This window comes from Meleagris gallopavo, chromosome 8 (genome assembly GCF_000146605.3).
Source record: "Meleagris gallopavo isolate NT-WF06-2002-E0010 breed Aviagen turkey brand Nicholas breeding stock chromosome 8, Turkey_5.1, whole genome shotgun sequence".
NCBI lineage: Eukaryota > Metazoa > Chordata > Aves > Galliformes > Phasianidae > Meleagris > Meleagris gallopavo.
The window spans coordinates 25599088-25613262 of NC_015018.2; the positions used below are offsets into that span (position 1 = coordinate 25599088).

The window sequence follows — 14175 nt, forward strand, 5'->3', positions numbered from 1 at the left end:
TTTTTTTCTTCTTTAATAATGTTCCTTTTCTTTTTGTGTAGTGTGGCTGAACCAAAGCAGTTACTAACACAGAAGATAGACATCTATTGTACTCACAAGTAGAGACCGCAAAATTCATGTGAAACTTCCAGATATACACAACCTGACATGAAATATGTGCCACTGAAACAGCACTATAAATGTGTGATCTTTATCTCTCTGAACTGTACTGAAATAAATGGTCTAGCTTTTTTCAGCTGCTCCGCAAAGAGCTGCCAAACACACACCTAACTTGGAATGGTGAGATGCCATTTTTCTACATAGTATTGATCACGTCAAAGGCCTACTCTTATTCTTGGAAAGAAGTCAGCGTTAAAAAGAAATGTATAAGTCATATTCTAAATCTGTGGTTTAGACAAAAATCTTGTGCAAGTTGTAGACAACTGAAGCAAACATTTCTGCTGATAGTCTCTCTGCACATAATTCTGTTTGTAAAGCATCATACTGCTTTTTTTTTTGTCTTGAGGAGATAAGAGTAGGAATGGAAGAGATCTAAGGAAAGAAGGGGAGAAACGGGATTGTTTTATTCAGTCAGACATCAAGCCCTGGCTTCTGCTCTTTCTCTTATGGGAGATGAAATAGATTATCAGGGCATAGAAGACATATATGGTGTGATAGGTGTAAGATGGGGGGAGGATTGTGTGTGTGCAAACTTGTATGTTTGCAGTGTACTTCAAAGTTGTATGTTTATTTTTATAATCGATTGCCGTGGTGGTAATTGAAATCTTCAGAAACTTTACTCCATGTTCAAACATCTGGTTAGTCTGTATTACAGTATCTGTAGTAGAGATGTTGTAAAATTTGGATTCAGAAGGAATTTCACACATGGGTTTCTTGCATTTAGTAAATCTACTGCTGTGATCTCTCCTGCTTTCTTCCTGTGGCACATCACAATTATATCTTAAGCTTCTAATAAATGTGATAGCTATGATATAGATATTTTATTAGCAATGGTAGCTACTATGTAGTATGAATGTTTTCTAGACCCTTCTAATTTGGTAGCTCTTCACCATTGCCTGCATTTGCAAAGTGCTGGGCTGAACAGTTAAGGTAAAAATCCCTATCTGCTCTGTTACTCTGCATATTTTCAATTGCTGTCTACAGGAGATATTTTAATGGCCCTTTTCACAGGAAAACTAAAGCAGATATGGCTCTCGTTCGAATGCTTGCGAACAGAGAACTTACTGGGCTTGAAAATAGGACTTTAGATGAGTAACTGACTCTAGATTTTACATTGTGAAGTTTCCAAGTGGACTTAAAGCTTCTAACAGTGCGTGAACCAAAACATTCTTCTCTGTATTATTTTATTTTAACCAGGTACACTGGAGAATCTGGAAGAACTGTATTTGAATGACAACCCCAATCTGCACAGCCTTCCCTTTGAGCTGGCTCTTTGCAGCAAACTGTCAATAATGAGTATTGAGAACTGCCCACTCAGCCACCTTCCGCCTCAGATTGTTGCAGGAGGACCCTCTTTCATCATTCAGTTCCTAAAGATGCAGGGACCATACCGTGCCATGGTCTGATGCTAATCGGATTGTCCAATACACTGTACAAAAATACAAACTGCATTAATGTTTTAATTGTCTGCATATGTATATATAATATAATATATGTGGTTTATATTATATTATATATATATAAATATATAAATAATATAAAACGGCAAATTTAAGACTGCATTATGTGTTTCTGCTAATAGAGGAATCATAGCCATTTAGATTTTTTTTTTTTATCTGTAAAAATGCTTGTCTAAGTTTTCTTTGCTGAATTTGATGGAAGTTGAGTAACCTGGACATGCCAGTTCATTTAAAGCAATTGCCAATGAACTCAAAGTTAAATTTAAGGGACAAAGATAGTTTTGCTTAGATTTACTTTCAGTTAAGAGAAACATATAACCTTTATATAATGAACTTTTCTGTTTTAATCCCTCTTTTTTTTTTTGTGTGTGTCAAAACCTGAAAGGGTCACGTGTCCTGAGGTTGGGATTTTCTTTTAACTTATTTTGAGATTTGAAGCAAATGGTGTTTTTATATTGTTTACAGTCAGAGTAAATCACTGGATTTTGTTTTATTTTGATTTGCTCTGTTTTAATCAATCATATCTAGAATTTATATGCCTCTGCTGATGAATTTTTATCAACCGGTTTGTATAGTAAAGACATACTCATCAGAACAACTGGCAGGTGAAAAGGATGCAGTCAAAACAAAAGGAGAAAAAAAAAAAAAAAAAAAAGCTTGAATTCTTTTAAGTCTTGCTTCCCTGAATTATCAGTTGCAGGCATAACATATCTGAACTGAGCCTTTTGCGATTGGTCTTTTCTAGCACAAGTAAACCTTTTCAGATTGGTGAAAACACGGAGTGTACTCAGCGAGAAGCGGTTTTCTTTTTTGTGAAGTAACGACTCCACGAGGTCTAACAGTACAGTTAAGTGGCAAAAATAATATATATGTACACTTTTATTACAGTGTTGAGTCATAAACTACAACAGGCAATTTTAAGGATTCCTTATAGTCCTTGTACAATAAATGAATGTGTCTTACTTTTGAACACTGCAATATATGTAAGTTTTAAAGTTGGTAACAATGTACTATGGTTTTATATCTTGACTTGCCTTGTACCTCCTTCCATTATGGAACTTCTGTGTCCAAGCACAATATCTTCACACTGTGCTGTTTTGCTGCTGAACTAAATGCACTTTTCCCCACAGCTGGGGCACTTGCTTCAAAATATTCAGTTCAGTATCTTGATGATTTCTTTTTTTTTTTTAACTTTCATCCTATCTGTTTCAGTATTAAACCGATCTATTAAAAAAGAGGCACCTTTTTCATTTGTGCATCGCTGTCGATAGCTCGAGAGAAACACTGTGAGTAGAAGACATTCAGTTTTACTGCAACTTCCTTGGTTGCTCACAGGGCAGAAGACACTTCAGGGAAACGTATGCTGTTGCTGCACTTGCAGGGCCAGTTGCCCTTTTCCAGGAGGGCAGGAGCTCGAGGCGGTTGCATTCCACCATTCCACGTTTAGTAAAGAGCTGTCCAGTTCATACTCGCTGGAGTTGCTGCTGGGGTAGTGTGGTTTAGAGGACTTTGAACAAAATCAAATCAGCTGATGCTATGAGAAATGTATTTCATGCGCAGAAGCTTGGGGGAATGTTATTTCTGGCTTTCAGGCATGCTTACTTACATGTATTGCCTTGATCTAGTTTTGCTTTTTTTTTTTTTTTTTTTTTTTTCCCCAGCACTGCATTCTGTTTTGTCTTATGTCTTTTCATTAACAAGGAGTAAGTTTTAAATGGAAGGCAGGTGGAGATATAAAACCTTAGAGGGCTTAAATGTGCTGTAAAACTATTGTAGATGTCACTGGATTTTACTAAGTAATATTCTTTTCTTTCTCACACAATCACTCTCTGCCCCCACCTCTTCCCCTCTTCCCCCTTGTTTCTTTTTTACATCTACTGTAGCTTTTCAGTTTAGAATTTAGTTTATAAAAGGCTATTTTCGTACAGTTCTGCCTGAAGTTAATCTTTCTCAGCATTAAGGTGTTAAAATATGAAGATGCTGCGAGATGCATAATTTCAAGACTGTAATCTAACTTTGGAATATACTTCTAAACCCACATTTGTGCCCTCGGGTCACTGGGGGAAAATGGATTGATGAATATGGTTCTTTGAAACAAAAGTGGCGACCCCTTGTGTTGTCAGGCATCTTGGTCTCATTCCATGTCTGCTCCTCAATCTCATTTTTATAAGAGCTGACAGGATTAAATTTGCTTAGTTTGTAAATACGTCAGTTATTCACCTTGTTAAGGTACATGGTTCATGACTGTATGATTGCAGCTCACCCTCTTTCACATAAATTCTTGTGGATGGGTTGGCTACCGAAATAGTGCTCGTTACACTCGCTTAAAAACAAAGTATTCTTTTCATTACACTTATAGGGATAAATAAAGCTATGTTTTAATTCATTACTATATTAAAAACAGGATATTTTTTCAAACTCTTTGTATCAGTATGGTTGTTGCAACGCCAGATAATCCCGAGCCCTGTTTTAGAAGTTTAATTTTATGCATTCTGAAGGGAAAATTTGAAATGTTCTTTAAAATTGTCCCAAAGTTTAGACATTAACCATATGGAATGGATTGGGAGTAGGCACACATAAGTCTCCATATGTGCACACATGGATTTATTTCCAGATCTATTGATAGAGCCATACAGATCCAGCTGTTCTGATCATAACAGACTTCTACATTTGCCACGATGCTGGCTTGTTAACTGGTGTGGTTTCTAAATGGCATTTAATGCCTGATGACACTGGGCACATGCTGGTTTATTTCAATGTGTTTAAATATTTTGTTGGGCCTAATCAATTAAAATATGAACGGAAATAACTTCATCCTGACAAGTGTATGTATGCATACATACATGTATATATGTATCTATGTTTGTGTGAAAGCATTGACAGAGTGGTGAAATGAACTCTTAGGGCTTCTTCCAAAGCAGAACGCAGAAACAGGTCATTCCCAAATACTCATATTTTTGTCTGCCTTGTCCTACTGTTATCTCCCAAATAATTTACAGGGGTAAAACGTGACAATCTTTACTTTGGGTGAAAATAATGACCTTTATATCTGTTTTGAATGTCTCCCTGCAATGTACATAAAAATATGTGCATATACATATGCTCTATAAAGACACTGTCCTGAATCATGCCTTGACATAGCAGAAGCTGAATTGCTGTACTTACAGACTACACAGTGTTATGGAAATTTGGTAAGGCATAAAACAGATTAGGGATGTGTTAAATAACAAAGAGAGGGTTTTATTGCCATTATGACTCATTTTGGTTGCATTGCATTTAAATTTGCTAAATAGAAAGCTGTTATTCCCTGCAAAAATGTTTTCTTTAAGTTCAGATAGTATTACATAGAACCATTACAGTTCTGTCTCTTCTTGTCCCGTATTTAACTTCCTAAACAAATTTTCTAGTCTAAATGCAGCAGAAGGGCTGCGTGTAAAGCTGGGCCACGAAGCTGTATGATTGGCACTTTGTAGTTTGTCAGATGCTATTGGAGACTTCTAAATTCATACGCCTCTTTTTGGAAAGAGATTTATGCTGTAAAATATTTGCTTCAGTGCCTCTTTTTGGTTTAGGTTTTCCCTGCAGTTTGTCCATCTTTTGCTGATGTTGTGTGAGAAAGTGCATGTTCAGACTTCTTGAAGGTCGTGTTTGTACATGATTTAGTAAAGTAGTACTCAAACTGTCTGGCTGGTTAGCACTTAAACCCGTTGTATCACGTGAAATTCAAGTATCATCTCTGATCCTGGGAGTTGGAAAAATAGCTTTTATTTAAAAATCACAGAGCTTTATCAGAGTGTTTTTTGTTTTGTTTTGTTTTGAATTTAAATTTCTGAATCAGTACAGACTTAGCTGGAGAATCTTCATATCTGGATTCAACTAAGAACTTTCGTATGGTCAAATCACACCTCAGTTGTATCCAATTGGCATGCTGAGAATAGCTTCTAATTAGATGTGCAGTTGGCAGTAATTTGCGCAACACAAACTTCAAGGCACGGTGAGGACAATTACAAACAACCGATAGTATCTACAAGTCGTTTTTGTTTTTATGCTGACGAAGGTCAGAAAATGATGTTTAATATTCTGATGTTTAGGTCTTAACCAGGACTGCACAGGACTTTTACTGTGGAAAAATACCAGACCACGCTAATTTTGTGGTTAAAAAGCTAAACAAGAGTGTAAACAGTCTACAAAAATGTACTTTTAATCTGAATTATTGTAATGTTGATTGTTATGTCTATATAAAAGATTGCCTTGCTTTTTTATAAGAGTCATTCTGTATCAATGCATTCATTATAAATAGTATATTTGTAAATGAGCTGCTGCTGAGTCTTTTGGAAGTTTTCTAGTATTTCTAGTCCAACGTGAGCTGGATGGATGTTGTCTTTTTGCAGTGCCCCAAGTGATCAAGAAATGCTTCCTCATTATATACTGGTAACTCTTCACAAGATGGTTTTTCAAATATAATAGAGGTTTTTTTTTTTTTTTCGTGCATAGCAATTAGAGGAAACTTAATGGATTGCTTCACAGTAACTATTCATAAGAGATAAATTACATGCCCTTATAAAGCAGATGTTGGTAGAATCTTTTACTCTTCTACAGTACAGGAAGGCATAAAGCAAAATAACTACAGAACTTTCTCTGAAAAGGGAAATAAATCTCAGGTTTTAGTGCAAAATGCACTTGAGCAATGACAAAATTGAGGTAAGTGTAAAATTGCTGCCTACAAGGCAGCCACCTGCATTTAAACTTCTGGCTTAATAAAAGGAGGTATGTCAAAGATGACATGACAGAGACCTGAAATGCATTTTTTTTGCTCCGTACAACTCACTGAGATAGGTGCTGTTTCAAGAAGGCCATGGTTATGTCATGTCCTGTGAACAAAGAAATAGGTTGTCATCTTTTGAAATCAGAGTATAAAGGCTTCAGCTTTTTAGATGTGGCCTTGATGAGGATGACACCAAAGTACTTGCACTTGTACACCCAAGTACTTGCTATGGTAGCATGGAATCAGATCCAGCTGCCCAGCAGTCCGTGTCCAAGTGGAGGACATCCCTCTTGCTGTGATGTAGGGATCTGAGCTCGGTGAATCCAGGGGGCTCCCTAGTGCACCCCAGCAGTGGCTGTCCTGTGCCATGGTGATGGCCATGTCCCACCTGTCCCCATCTAACAACACTGGGTGGTGGTTAGGTCTGTGAGGGCACTCTCTTGCACCTCTAGAATACCGCTGAGATCTTGCCAGCCAGAGCCTGTTGAGCTTGCCAAGAGTGAATCAGCTCCAGTAGCCCTTGATAAATTTGGCAAATTCACAGAAGTGCTTTTTTCTTTTCTTTTTTTTTTTTTCTTTTCCCTAAATCTATTTACTTCTAGCCTCTACAACATCCTGTGTCTAATAATGGTACAATATAATTATATGCTGGGTGAAAAAGTGCTTCCTTCTGTTTGTTTCAAACCACACCACCTGATTTCATCTGGAGAGTCCCCAGTTCTTGTATTGTGAGAAATTTATGAAGGATCTTTCTTCTTCATTTGCTTTTTTACTGTTCTTCACAATTTTTCATGAAGGAGAGTGGCTTTCCATCAAGTCATGTTCTAGGTTTTTTAATGCTCAAACAAACACTCATCCATTCTGGGATAATTCTTGTTAATTTTCTCCATAGTTTTCCAGCCCAGGTCCGACTCCTTTTCCCCATTCATAGTCTTTAGCAAGCTGCTTTGTTCTTTGCACTCCAGTCTGTAACATGAAAGTGCAGCTGTTACGAAAAACTGGAATTGAGTGGGTGATAAAGTTTAGTGCAAAATTTCGGTGGGGAATAATCCTACTACAGAATGATCCGATTGGGGTTTAGATTTCAGATGCCAACCACCCACTGCAATAATAAATGGTTTCCTCTGATCAGCGGTAGCGCTGATTTTATCGTCTCTTGTGAGTAGGTTTGAGAAGCAAAATTGATACCAAACTTTATGCGAGGATGTTGATTTAAATATTGCCAGAGTTTAAAACTGTATTCATAGCAGCAAGAGTGCATGGTTTGGGAAGATGTGACTTTGAGTGTTTCAGCTGGCTTTTTTAAACTGTCCAAGCTCAACGTTTTCTGAAAGCATTGAGAAATTTCTGGTATCGTTGTTTAATTTTCCTTTTCAGTTGTAGATTGGCACTGCACTGGTTGGGTTCCATTTTCCCAGGATGAGACCTTGCCAGCCATGATCAGTTTCTATTCAAATGCATCTACAGATGAGCCTGGCCTCAGAAGAGCTCCAGATGAGTGAAAAAGAGAAGAAAAATTTCTGTTTCTGGCACGCTATATCCTAAGGTTTGTATTAAGGCCTCAAAAAGCACGCAGGCGGTCACTTTGGGCAACTCTGCTGAGACAAATGGATTGTGTTTTGGTGTAATGAATCCAGCCTACATGCTTGAGGATACTGAGTCTCCCAGTGCTGCTGTCCGGTGGCATGTCCCAACTCCCACTGGGAAGTTATGGATTTCTGTGCCTTGGTGTTTGGTGTGCAAGCACAGACAGTGCTTTTGGGTTGGATGTGGTGGCAACAGCAGCCTATGCCAGGAAGAGAAAAGGTGTTAAAGGGCTGGAGATGGTGAGCTTTGATACAATTAGAAGAGACAGAGTGCCTTGAAAGCTCATTTATATTGCTTTTGCAAACCGTCTCAGTCAAATAAAATATATCATCTCTTTATACGAGCCTTGCCTCACTTAGGATTGTAAGAGTGGGAGATAATTTGATTACCAAGATCAAATGATGATGTTTTAGAGGAGGAGCCATCTGGAGTATTTGAGTGAGCAGCTGGCAGCCTGGGCTGCACAGTTAATTATCTGACTGTATGCCTTGCAACTATTTTTCCACTGCAAAACCTTTTAAGAGTCTTTAGAGATCAATCTACCCCACTCCCTCTGAGTAAGATGCTATCTGCAAAATTGCACACAAGTGTTCCGTTTTAAAAGCTCTTTCCACAACACCATCCTTTTCTTTCTGTTGGTAAAGTATTTCTTTGTTAAAGCTCATAACGAATCCTTAATTTGCTGTCCTTTGATAGTTTCTTTAGTTGACCCATTGGCTGCTTTGCTTTTTTGTCCTGTGTTGTTACAGCTGGCTATGTGAAGTGATTTCCAAACTTAGCATGTGCAATTTTAATGGAAACGTCTTTTTTTCAAGAAAATCTCAAAACACTGCTTGAAAGCAGCATGGTACGAACAGCACTGCAAAACTCTTCCCTCTTTATGACCTAAGCTTTGTTAGATGCCCTTCAATTTATTTTCATTTTTTGTCCTTGCCAAGTATTTTAACTGGGTGGGGAGTTACAACTAAGAAGTTTGAGTCATCTGCCCTTGCCAGCAAGCAAAGCAAAGGGCAAGAAGTTCAGCTGGGCAGGGAGCTGCTGGTAAGAGGCAGCTCTGATGTCAGGCTTAGTCTGCAAGTAAAGCGCTTTTTGGGTCTGCTGAGCTGTGCCAGCCTGCCAGGATGTGGAGTCCCACATGGTGCTGGTGTGGGGACCAGTGCACTTCCCAGTGGCCTCAGGCAGCTGGAAGTTTGCCTAGAAGGGGTAGCTGGAGGAAATCCCCTAGAAAAAAGTTGGGCCAAGTGGTGAGTGGGTCCGTGCAGCCAGCCCTCCCCTGTGCCGTGTGTTGGAAGGTTTTGGTGCATGAACACCTACAGGATGGATGGTTTGTCTATTGAAGCTCAGATAGGAATGTGTTTGAATTCAGAAATTCTGTGGTCCAAACCTTTTAGGAAGAATGGCTTAGTTCATGAGATGACACAGCACTAAGCAGTACTCGGAGGTCTGGAATATGTGTGATGCTTAAAGCTCATCGCTTTTGCTTTGGGAAAACCCACATGCTCCCACAATTAAATGGTTAGTGAAATATTAATGAGAAAATGTCATTCTCATTTCATAGAGACATTTAATTCCCCATAAATATTTATTTTTCAAAAATTAGATTTTCTCAAGATATGTATGAAAGCATTGCTTATCACTCGTGTTCCTAGCTCAGCTGAAGGACAATTCACACCAGGTGGTACCGATGGATCAGAGGTGGTTTTTAGCTGCTGAGGCCTGCTGGGCTGTGCTGGCGAGGTGCTCGGAGACCTGAGAGCTTTCTGGGGTGGCCCAGGCTCAGTTCCTGGCTGTGAGGCCAAGAAAGGTTTGCAGGGCTGTTGGTTAAAGCTGGCTGAAATGTACTGTGAGCTGTCTGGGGTTTTGGGGGCTGCCTCTAACCTGGCTGAACTGGAAGGGTGAGGTGAAGTCCTGATTCCGGTTGCAGTTTTCCTGTCAGTGCAGTTGGGATATGCCTCATGTAATGCTCAGGCACTGTGTGGCAATTTCTACTTCTTTGTGGGTGTGAACCAGCAAACTGCTTGGGCTTAATGAAAGGAAGCTGGAGTTAGGAAAGTTTGGTATTCCCCATCTCTTGAGAGATCAAGCATCTCTTCAAATTTGTTTTCCCTTTCTATCCAGTGGCATGAAGCTGTGATGAGGAGGGTCAGGTTGAGTATCAGGTGGGCACAGGACAGGCTCCCCAAGGAAATGGTCGTGGCACTGAGCTGCTGGAGTTCAGGAGGCATCTGGGCAACACTCTCAGGCGTATGGTCTGATTTTTGGGTGGTCCTGTGTGGGGCCGAGTGTTGGACTTTCGATGTTCCTTGTTGGGTCCCTTCCAACTCGGGGTATTCTGTTTCTATGACCCTGCCCTTCATTAATTCGTGCTGAAGGCTGAACGGCTCATGTCTCTTTTCCCTCTCCCCTTTGCTCTGTCTTCTCAGCGAAGCAGGGAAGAGTGTTTGTAGCAGCAGAGATTCATGGTTGCTTGTATGCGCTTAGTTTCCTGTGATGCTTCAGAGCAAGACATGGATTATTTTGCTCTTTCGTTCTGTGTGGCTGCTTACCTTGCTGCCTTTGGTGTTCGTGGGGAAAAAGAAAACTGGAATCAAAAAGGCACAAGTGTGGATGCACTATACCTCTTCTCTCAGTATCTTGTGTACCAGCCTGCCTTCTCTGAGAGCTTTATCCTGGTTACACATTATTGCCCTCAGTATACAGTTCCCAGGTAGGATAAATGTTTCCTGGGGAGAGAGAGATTTCGTGTAGCTGAAAAGCAGGTCATAGTACTGAATAAGCAAATAAATCACATGCTGGTGTTTAAACTTATTTTGAGCCTCACAGGAAAAAAATGTTGTACCTTGCAATCTGTACAGGGTTAATTGTATTGTAGCCAAGGAGGAAACAGGCTCAGTAAGGATGATGGATTCCCCTCCTGCACGCAGGATCTGCAAACCAAGCACAAGGATGGAAGCCCCACCTCTGGAGAGAAGAGTCGGGGTTGGTTAAGCCCACTGAGATCATCTAGTCCAACCATCAGCCCATCACCACTGTGCCCACCGAACCGTGTCCTGGGGTGGCTGTCAGAGGGGGCCTTGTGCAGCGCTGTGGTTTAGGACTGGGGGAACGATACAGCTCTGGATGCTGCCCTGCATCCTCGTCCCCATCCCCTGCTACAGGAGGGTGGGAGACAGACAGGGACGCAGAGAGATGCTTCCCTGCAGGTCCAGCTGCAGCTCCTGCATGATATCTCAGCGCTATTTGCTTTTGCCACTAGATGGTGAAATAAGTAATAAACGAAAGCACCTCAAGTCTCGCCGTGTTCCCTGGTGGCCTCCCTCCTCGTGGAGCTGCGCCAATGTGCTCTGCTTTCTGGGAACCCGGCAATTCCAGGCAATTATGCTCAGTGCAGCTCAGCCTTCGAGAAGTGCTGCTGCCACCCGGAGTGCTTTGATCCCCGCCTGCAGCACTGCCATGCTGGGTTCATTTTGGCCAAGCTGGGTTAAACTGAGCAAACCTGCCTGCTGTGGGCGTGCACGGAACGCTGGTGCTGAACTCTCGCCTGGGGTGTGAAGGGGTGGAGGATGCAGTTCCCTCCCCACAGCAACCAGAGACAGGGACCTGCCAGGTTGGCAATGCAGCCTCGGGGTGCTGCTGGCTGCAGCCTAGAGCATGGCTGACATGGCTTTGGATGGAGATGGTGAAGAGCAGGGAGGGAAAGGGTAAAGATGTGGCTGGGACCCAAGGGAGAGCAACTTGATGGAATGAGTTATGGCTTCTCAGCTGAGTAATTGAATGCTAACCTGTCCCAGGTGTGAAACAAAAAGCTTTATAGAGAGGAAGCCTCAATGTTGCCTGAAACACGGGCTGGCTCTGCTGGTGGAAGGTGACCTGCTGGGACGGGATTGCTCCCATTGAGGGAAGGCTGCAGGGAAAGCTGGCAGCACCCAGCCTCTCTTCTTCACTTTCCCCACTCAGCGTGAAGTGCCTGAGTGGCACTTTACAGGGAGGTAAAGCAGTGGACAAACGTGACGCTCACTTGAGCACTGTGCCTGTGCACCAAGCTCCACCACGCTGCAGCTGGTAGCACGGCAGTGTTTGTCTTGGCTGTCAGCATTGGGCTGCGCAACCCAACCTGCTGCTTAGAATCCTGCCCGACAGGGCTGGCAACCTGAGTGTGGCCCATGGGGAAACACGAGCAAGGCTTTAAAGCTGTTTGCAAAACAGTATGGAAGGAGCTGGTGGTTGCATGGGGACTGTCTCACGCTGTGAGCTAGCTGTGAGGATCTGCCACGGTTGGTGATACTCAGCGTGCTGCTCTGCACAGCCAGCAGCAGGGTGCTGTCCCTGCGGCTCCTTCCATATACATTTGTTCAAATAACTCAGGGAAACACAGCCAACAGCCAAGGCTGAGCAAACCCTGTTGCAAAGCTCTGCAGAAGGCACTGCTAGGAGGTGGAGGGAAAGCAAAATGCACATCTGCGGCATAGCAGTGGGTGGGGAAGGGGAGGACTGTGGGGCTGTACGTGTGTGCAGGGCAAAGTGCCCGAGCAGCTGGTAGGGATGAACAGGGGGTGGCCAGGCCTGCCGCACTTGTGATGATTTTTTCATTTTGAAGTGTGTTCTGTTTTTCCTTTGAAAGAAGATGAATCACAGCACTCACACCGCCCTCCTGGAAATGGGCAGTGCTTTGGCTGATGGTGCTGTTGGGCAACAATACACCTATCGGGGCCAGGTCTGAGTGCTGGAGGTCTGTGCCTCTTCCACAGCACCTTCTGAGGTATAAGAGCAAAAGAAAAAGGGAAAAGCAGTGTTCGTTCTGGCACGGCTCTGCTGTGCCCTGAGTCTGCAGCTCTCGGTGCTTGAACAGCTTCCTGGGCTGTCCCACTGGCACATGCTGACGGAGTCAGGGTTGCAGAGCCCTGCCTGCTCTCATCAGCCTTGTTAGCAGCATGTATCCAAATGCTGAGCAGCTGGATGTCGGGGGACTGACATCAAAATTTTATTTACTGTTATCCCCCCTCTCCCTCCCCCCCTCCCTAAGCTTTTTCTCTACAGTCTTCCACAGACTACAAATGCACCAAATCCCAGGACTCCGAGTGCTGAGGAGGTTATAATTACCATAACGTGGGATGAACTCCTACCACAGCCCTCCTGCAGGAGTGGGTGTGCTTGGGGGCTATCCTGGGGGTCTGCACCAGCCCTGGTGCTTCCCACCATCGTGGCAGAGCTGTGAGATGACCTGGACAGAGGCTGAAAGGGAGATGTGATGCTACTGAGCTGCTTACAGGTGCTGCTGGGGCTCCAACTCTGCTTTCTCGATGACACGGTTCAGAGTGGATGTGGCTGGGTTGAGCTTCAGGGGGGACTGAGGGGTTTCCAGCTACAAAAGGAGAGAGAAAATTGAAGCAGCTGTTGTGGTTTCATCATTTACATCTACATTCTGCCCAGGTTGAGGAATTTGGCTCATGAGGATGCGATGTGTGCTCCAGAAAGGCATGAGGTCCCAGCACAGCACTCCCAGCCTTGCTGCAGCCCCAGGTAAGTCCCTGCACCCTCTGTCTCCATGTGCCCTGTGGTGTGAGGTCAGATTTTACAGATCGCACCTACTCTGATGGAGGTCAGTGAACACAGGAAAGTGTGTGTGTGTGTGTGTCACTGTGGCTTCACTTTACAGACTTGAAGGCACTCTCTGCAGCTGGCATCTGCAAAATGGGCATCTCCCCCACTGCCTTCTCACCCGTGTCAGCCCTGCAGGCTGTGCCCAGCAGCTCCCACATTCCAGGCCGTACTTTGTGTCACTGCTTATAGCACAGTGTGGGGATGAGGGAACAGGGCTTTCTCCCTCCTGCACAGGAAATACCTTTATTGGCTCAAGCACCTGGCATGGTGATTAACAGAGAGCTGCCTGAACCCTGATCATCCTTAGAGACATCTAAAAGTGAGAGCAGAGAGCTCATGAGTGTAAAAGCTGGGGCTGTACGGGTCAGCATTCTGTGCGTGCTGAGACCTGGCGGCCACCAGGTGTGCCACCACTGCTCTTTGCTGCTAACGCAGCTCTGTGATGCTGCTGCAACCCAGGGGGGCAAAGCCAGCACACGGGAGATCTGAGGCTGCTCCCCTCCGTGGTGCAGACACGGGGCTGCCGCCCGCCTCCATCCTCCTGCGTGGAGGGGGGACTGCGAGAGCCTGCGGGGAGCTGGGGTGAGGCAGGAGGAAGCCCCC

General features: G+C 43.3%; 1 protein-coding gene across 4 annotated transcripts in view; it reads left to right on the forward strand.

Annotated features, from left to right (window-relative positions):
* The window catches only part of SHOC2 (SHOC2 leucine rich repeat scaffold protein), a 58554-nt gene extending 52620 nt beyond the window's left edge, over positions 1–5934 (forward strand). For all 4 annotated transcript variants that reach the window (XM_010714705.3, XM_019617815.2, XM_019617814.2 and 1 more), the window contains exon 9: positions 1357–5934. In XM_010714705.3, coding sequence (XP_010713007.1) covers positions 1357–1565 — 209 coding nt within the window. In that variant the 3' untranslated portion in view covers positions 1566–5934. The remainder of the gene's footprint in view (positions 1–1356) is intronic.
* The last annotated feature ends 8241 nt before the right edge of the window (positions 5935–14175 follow it).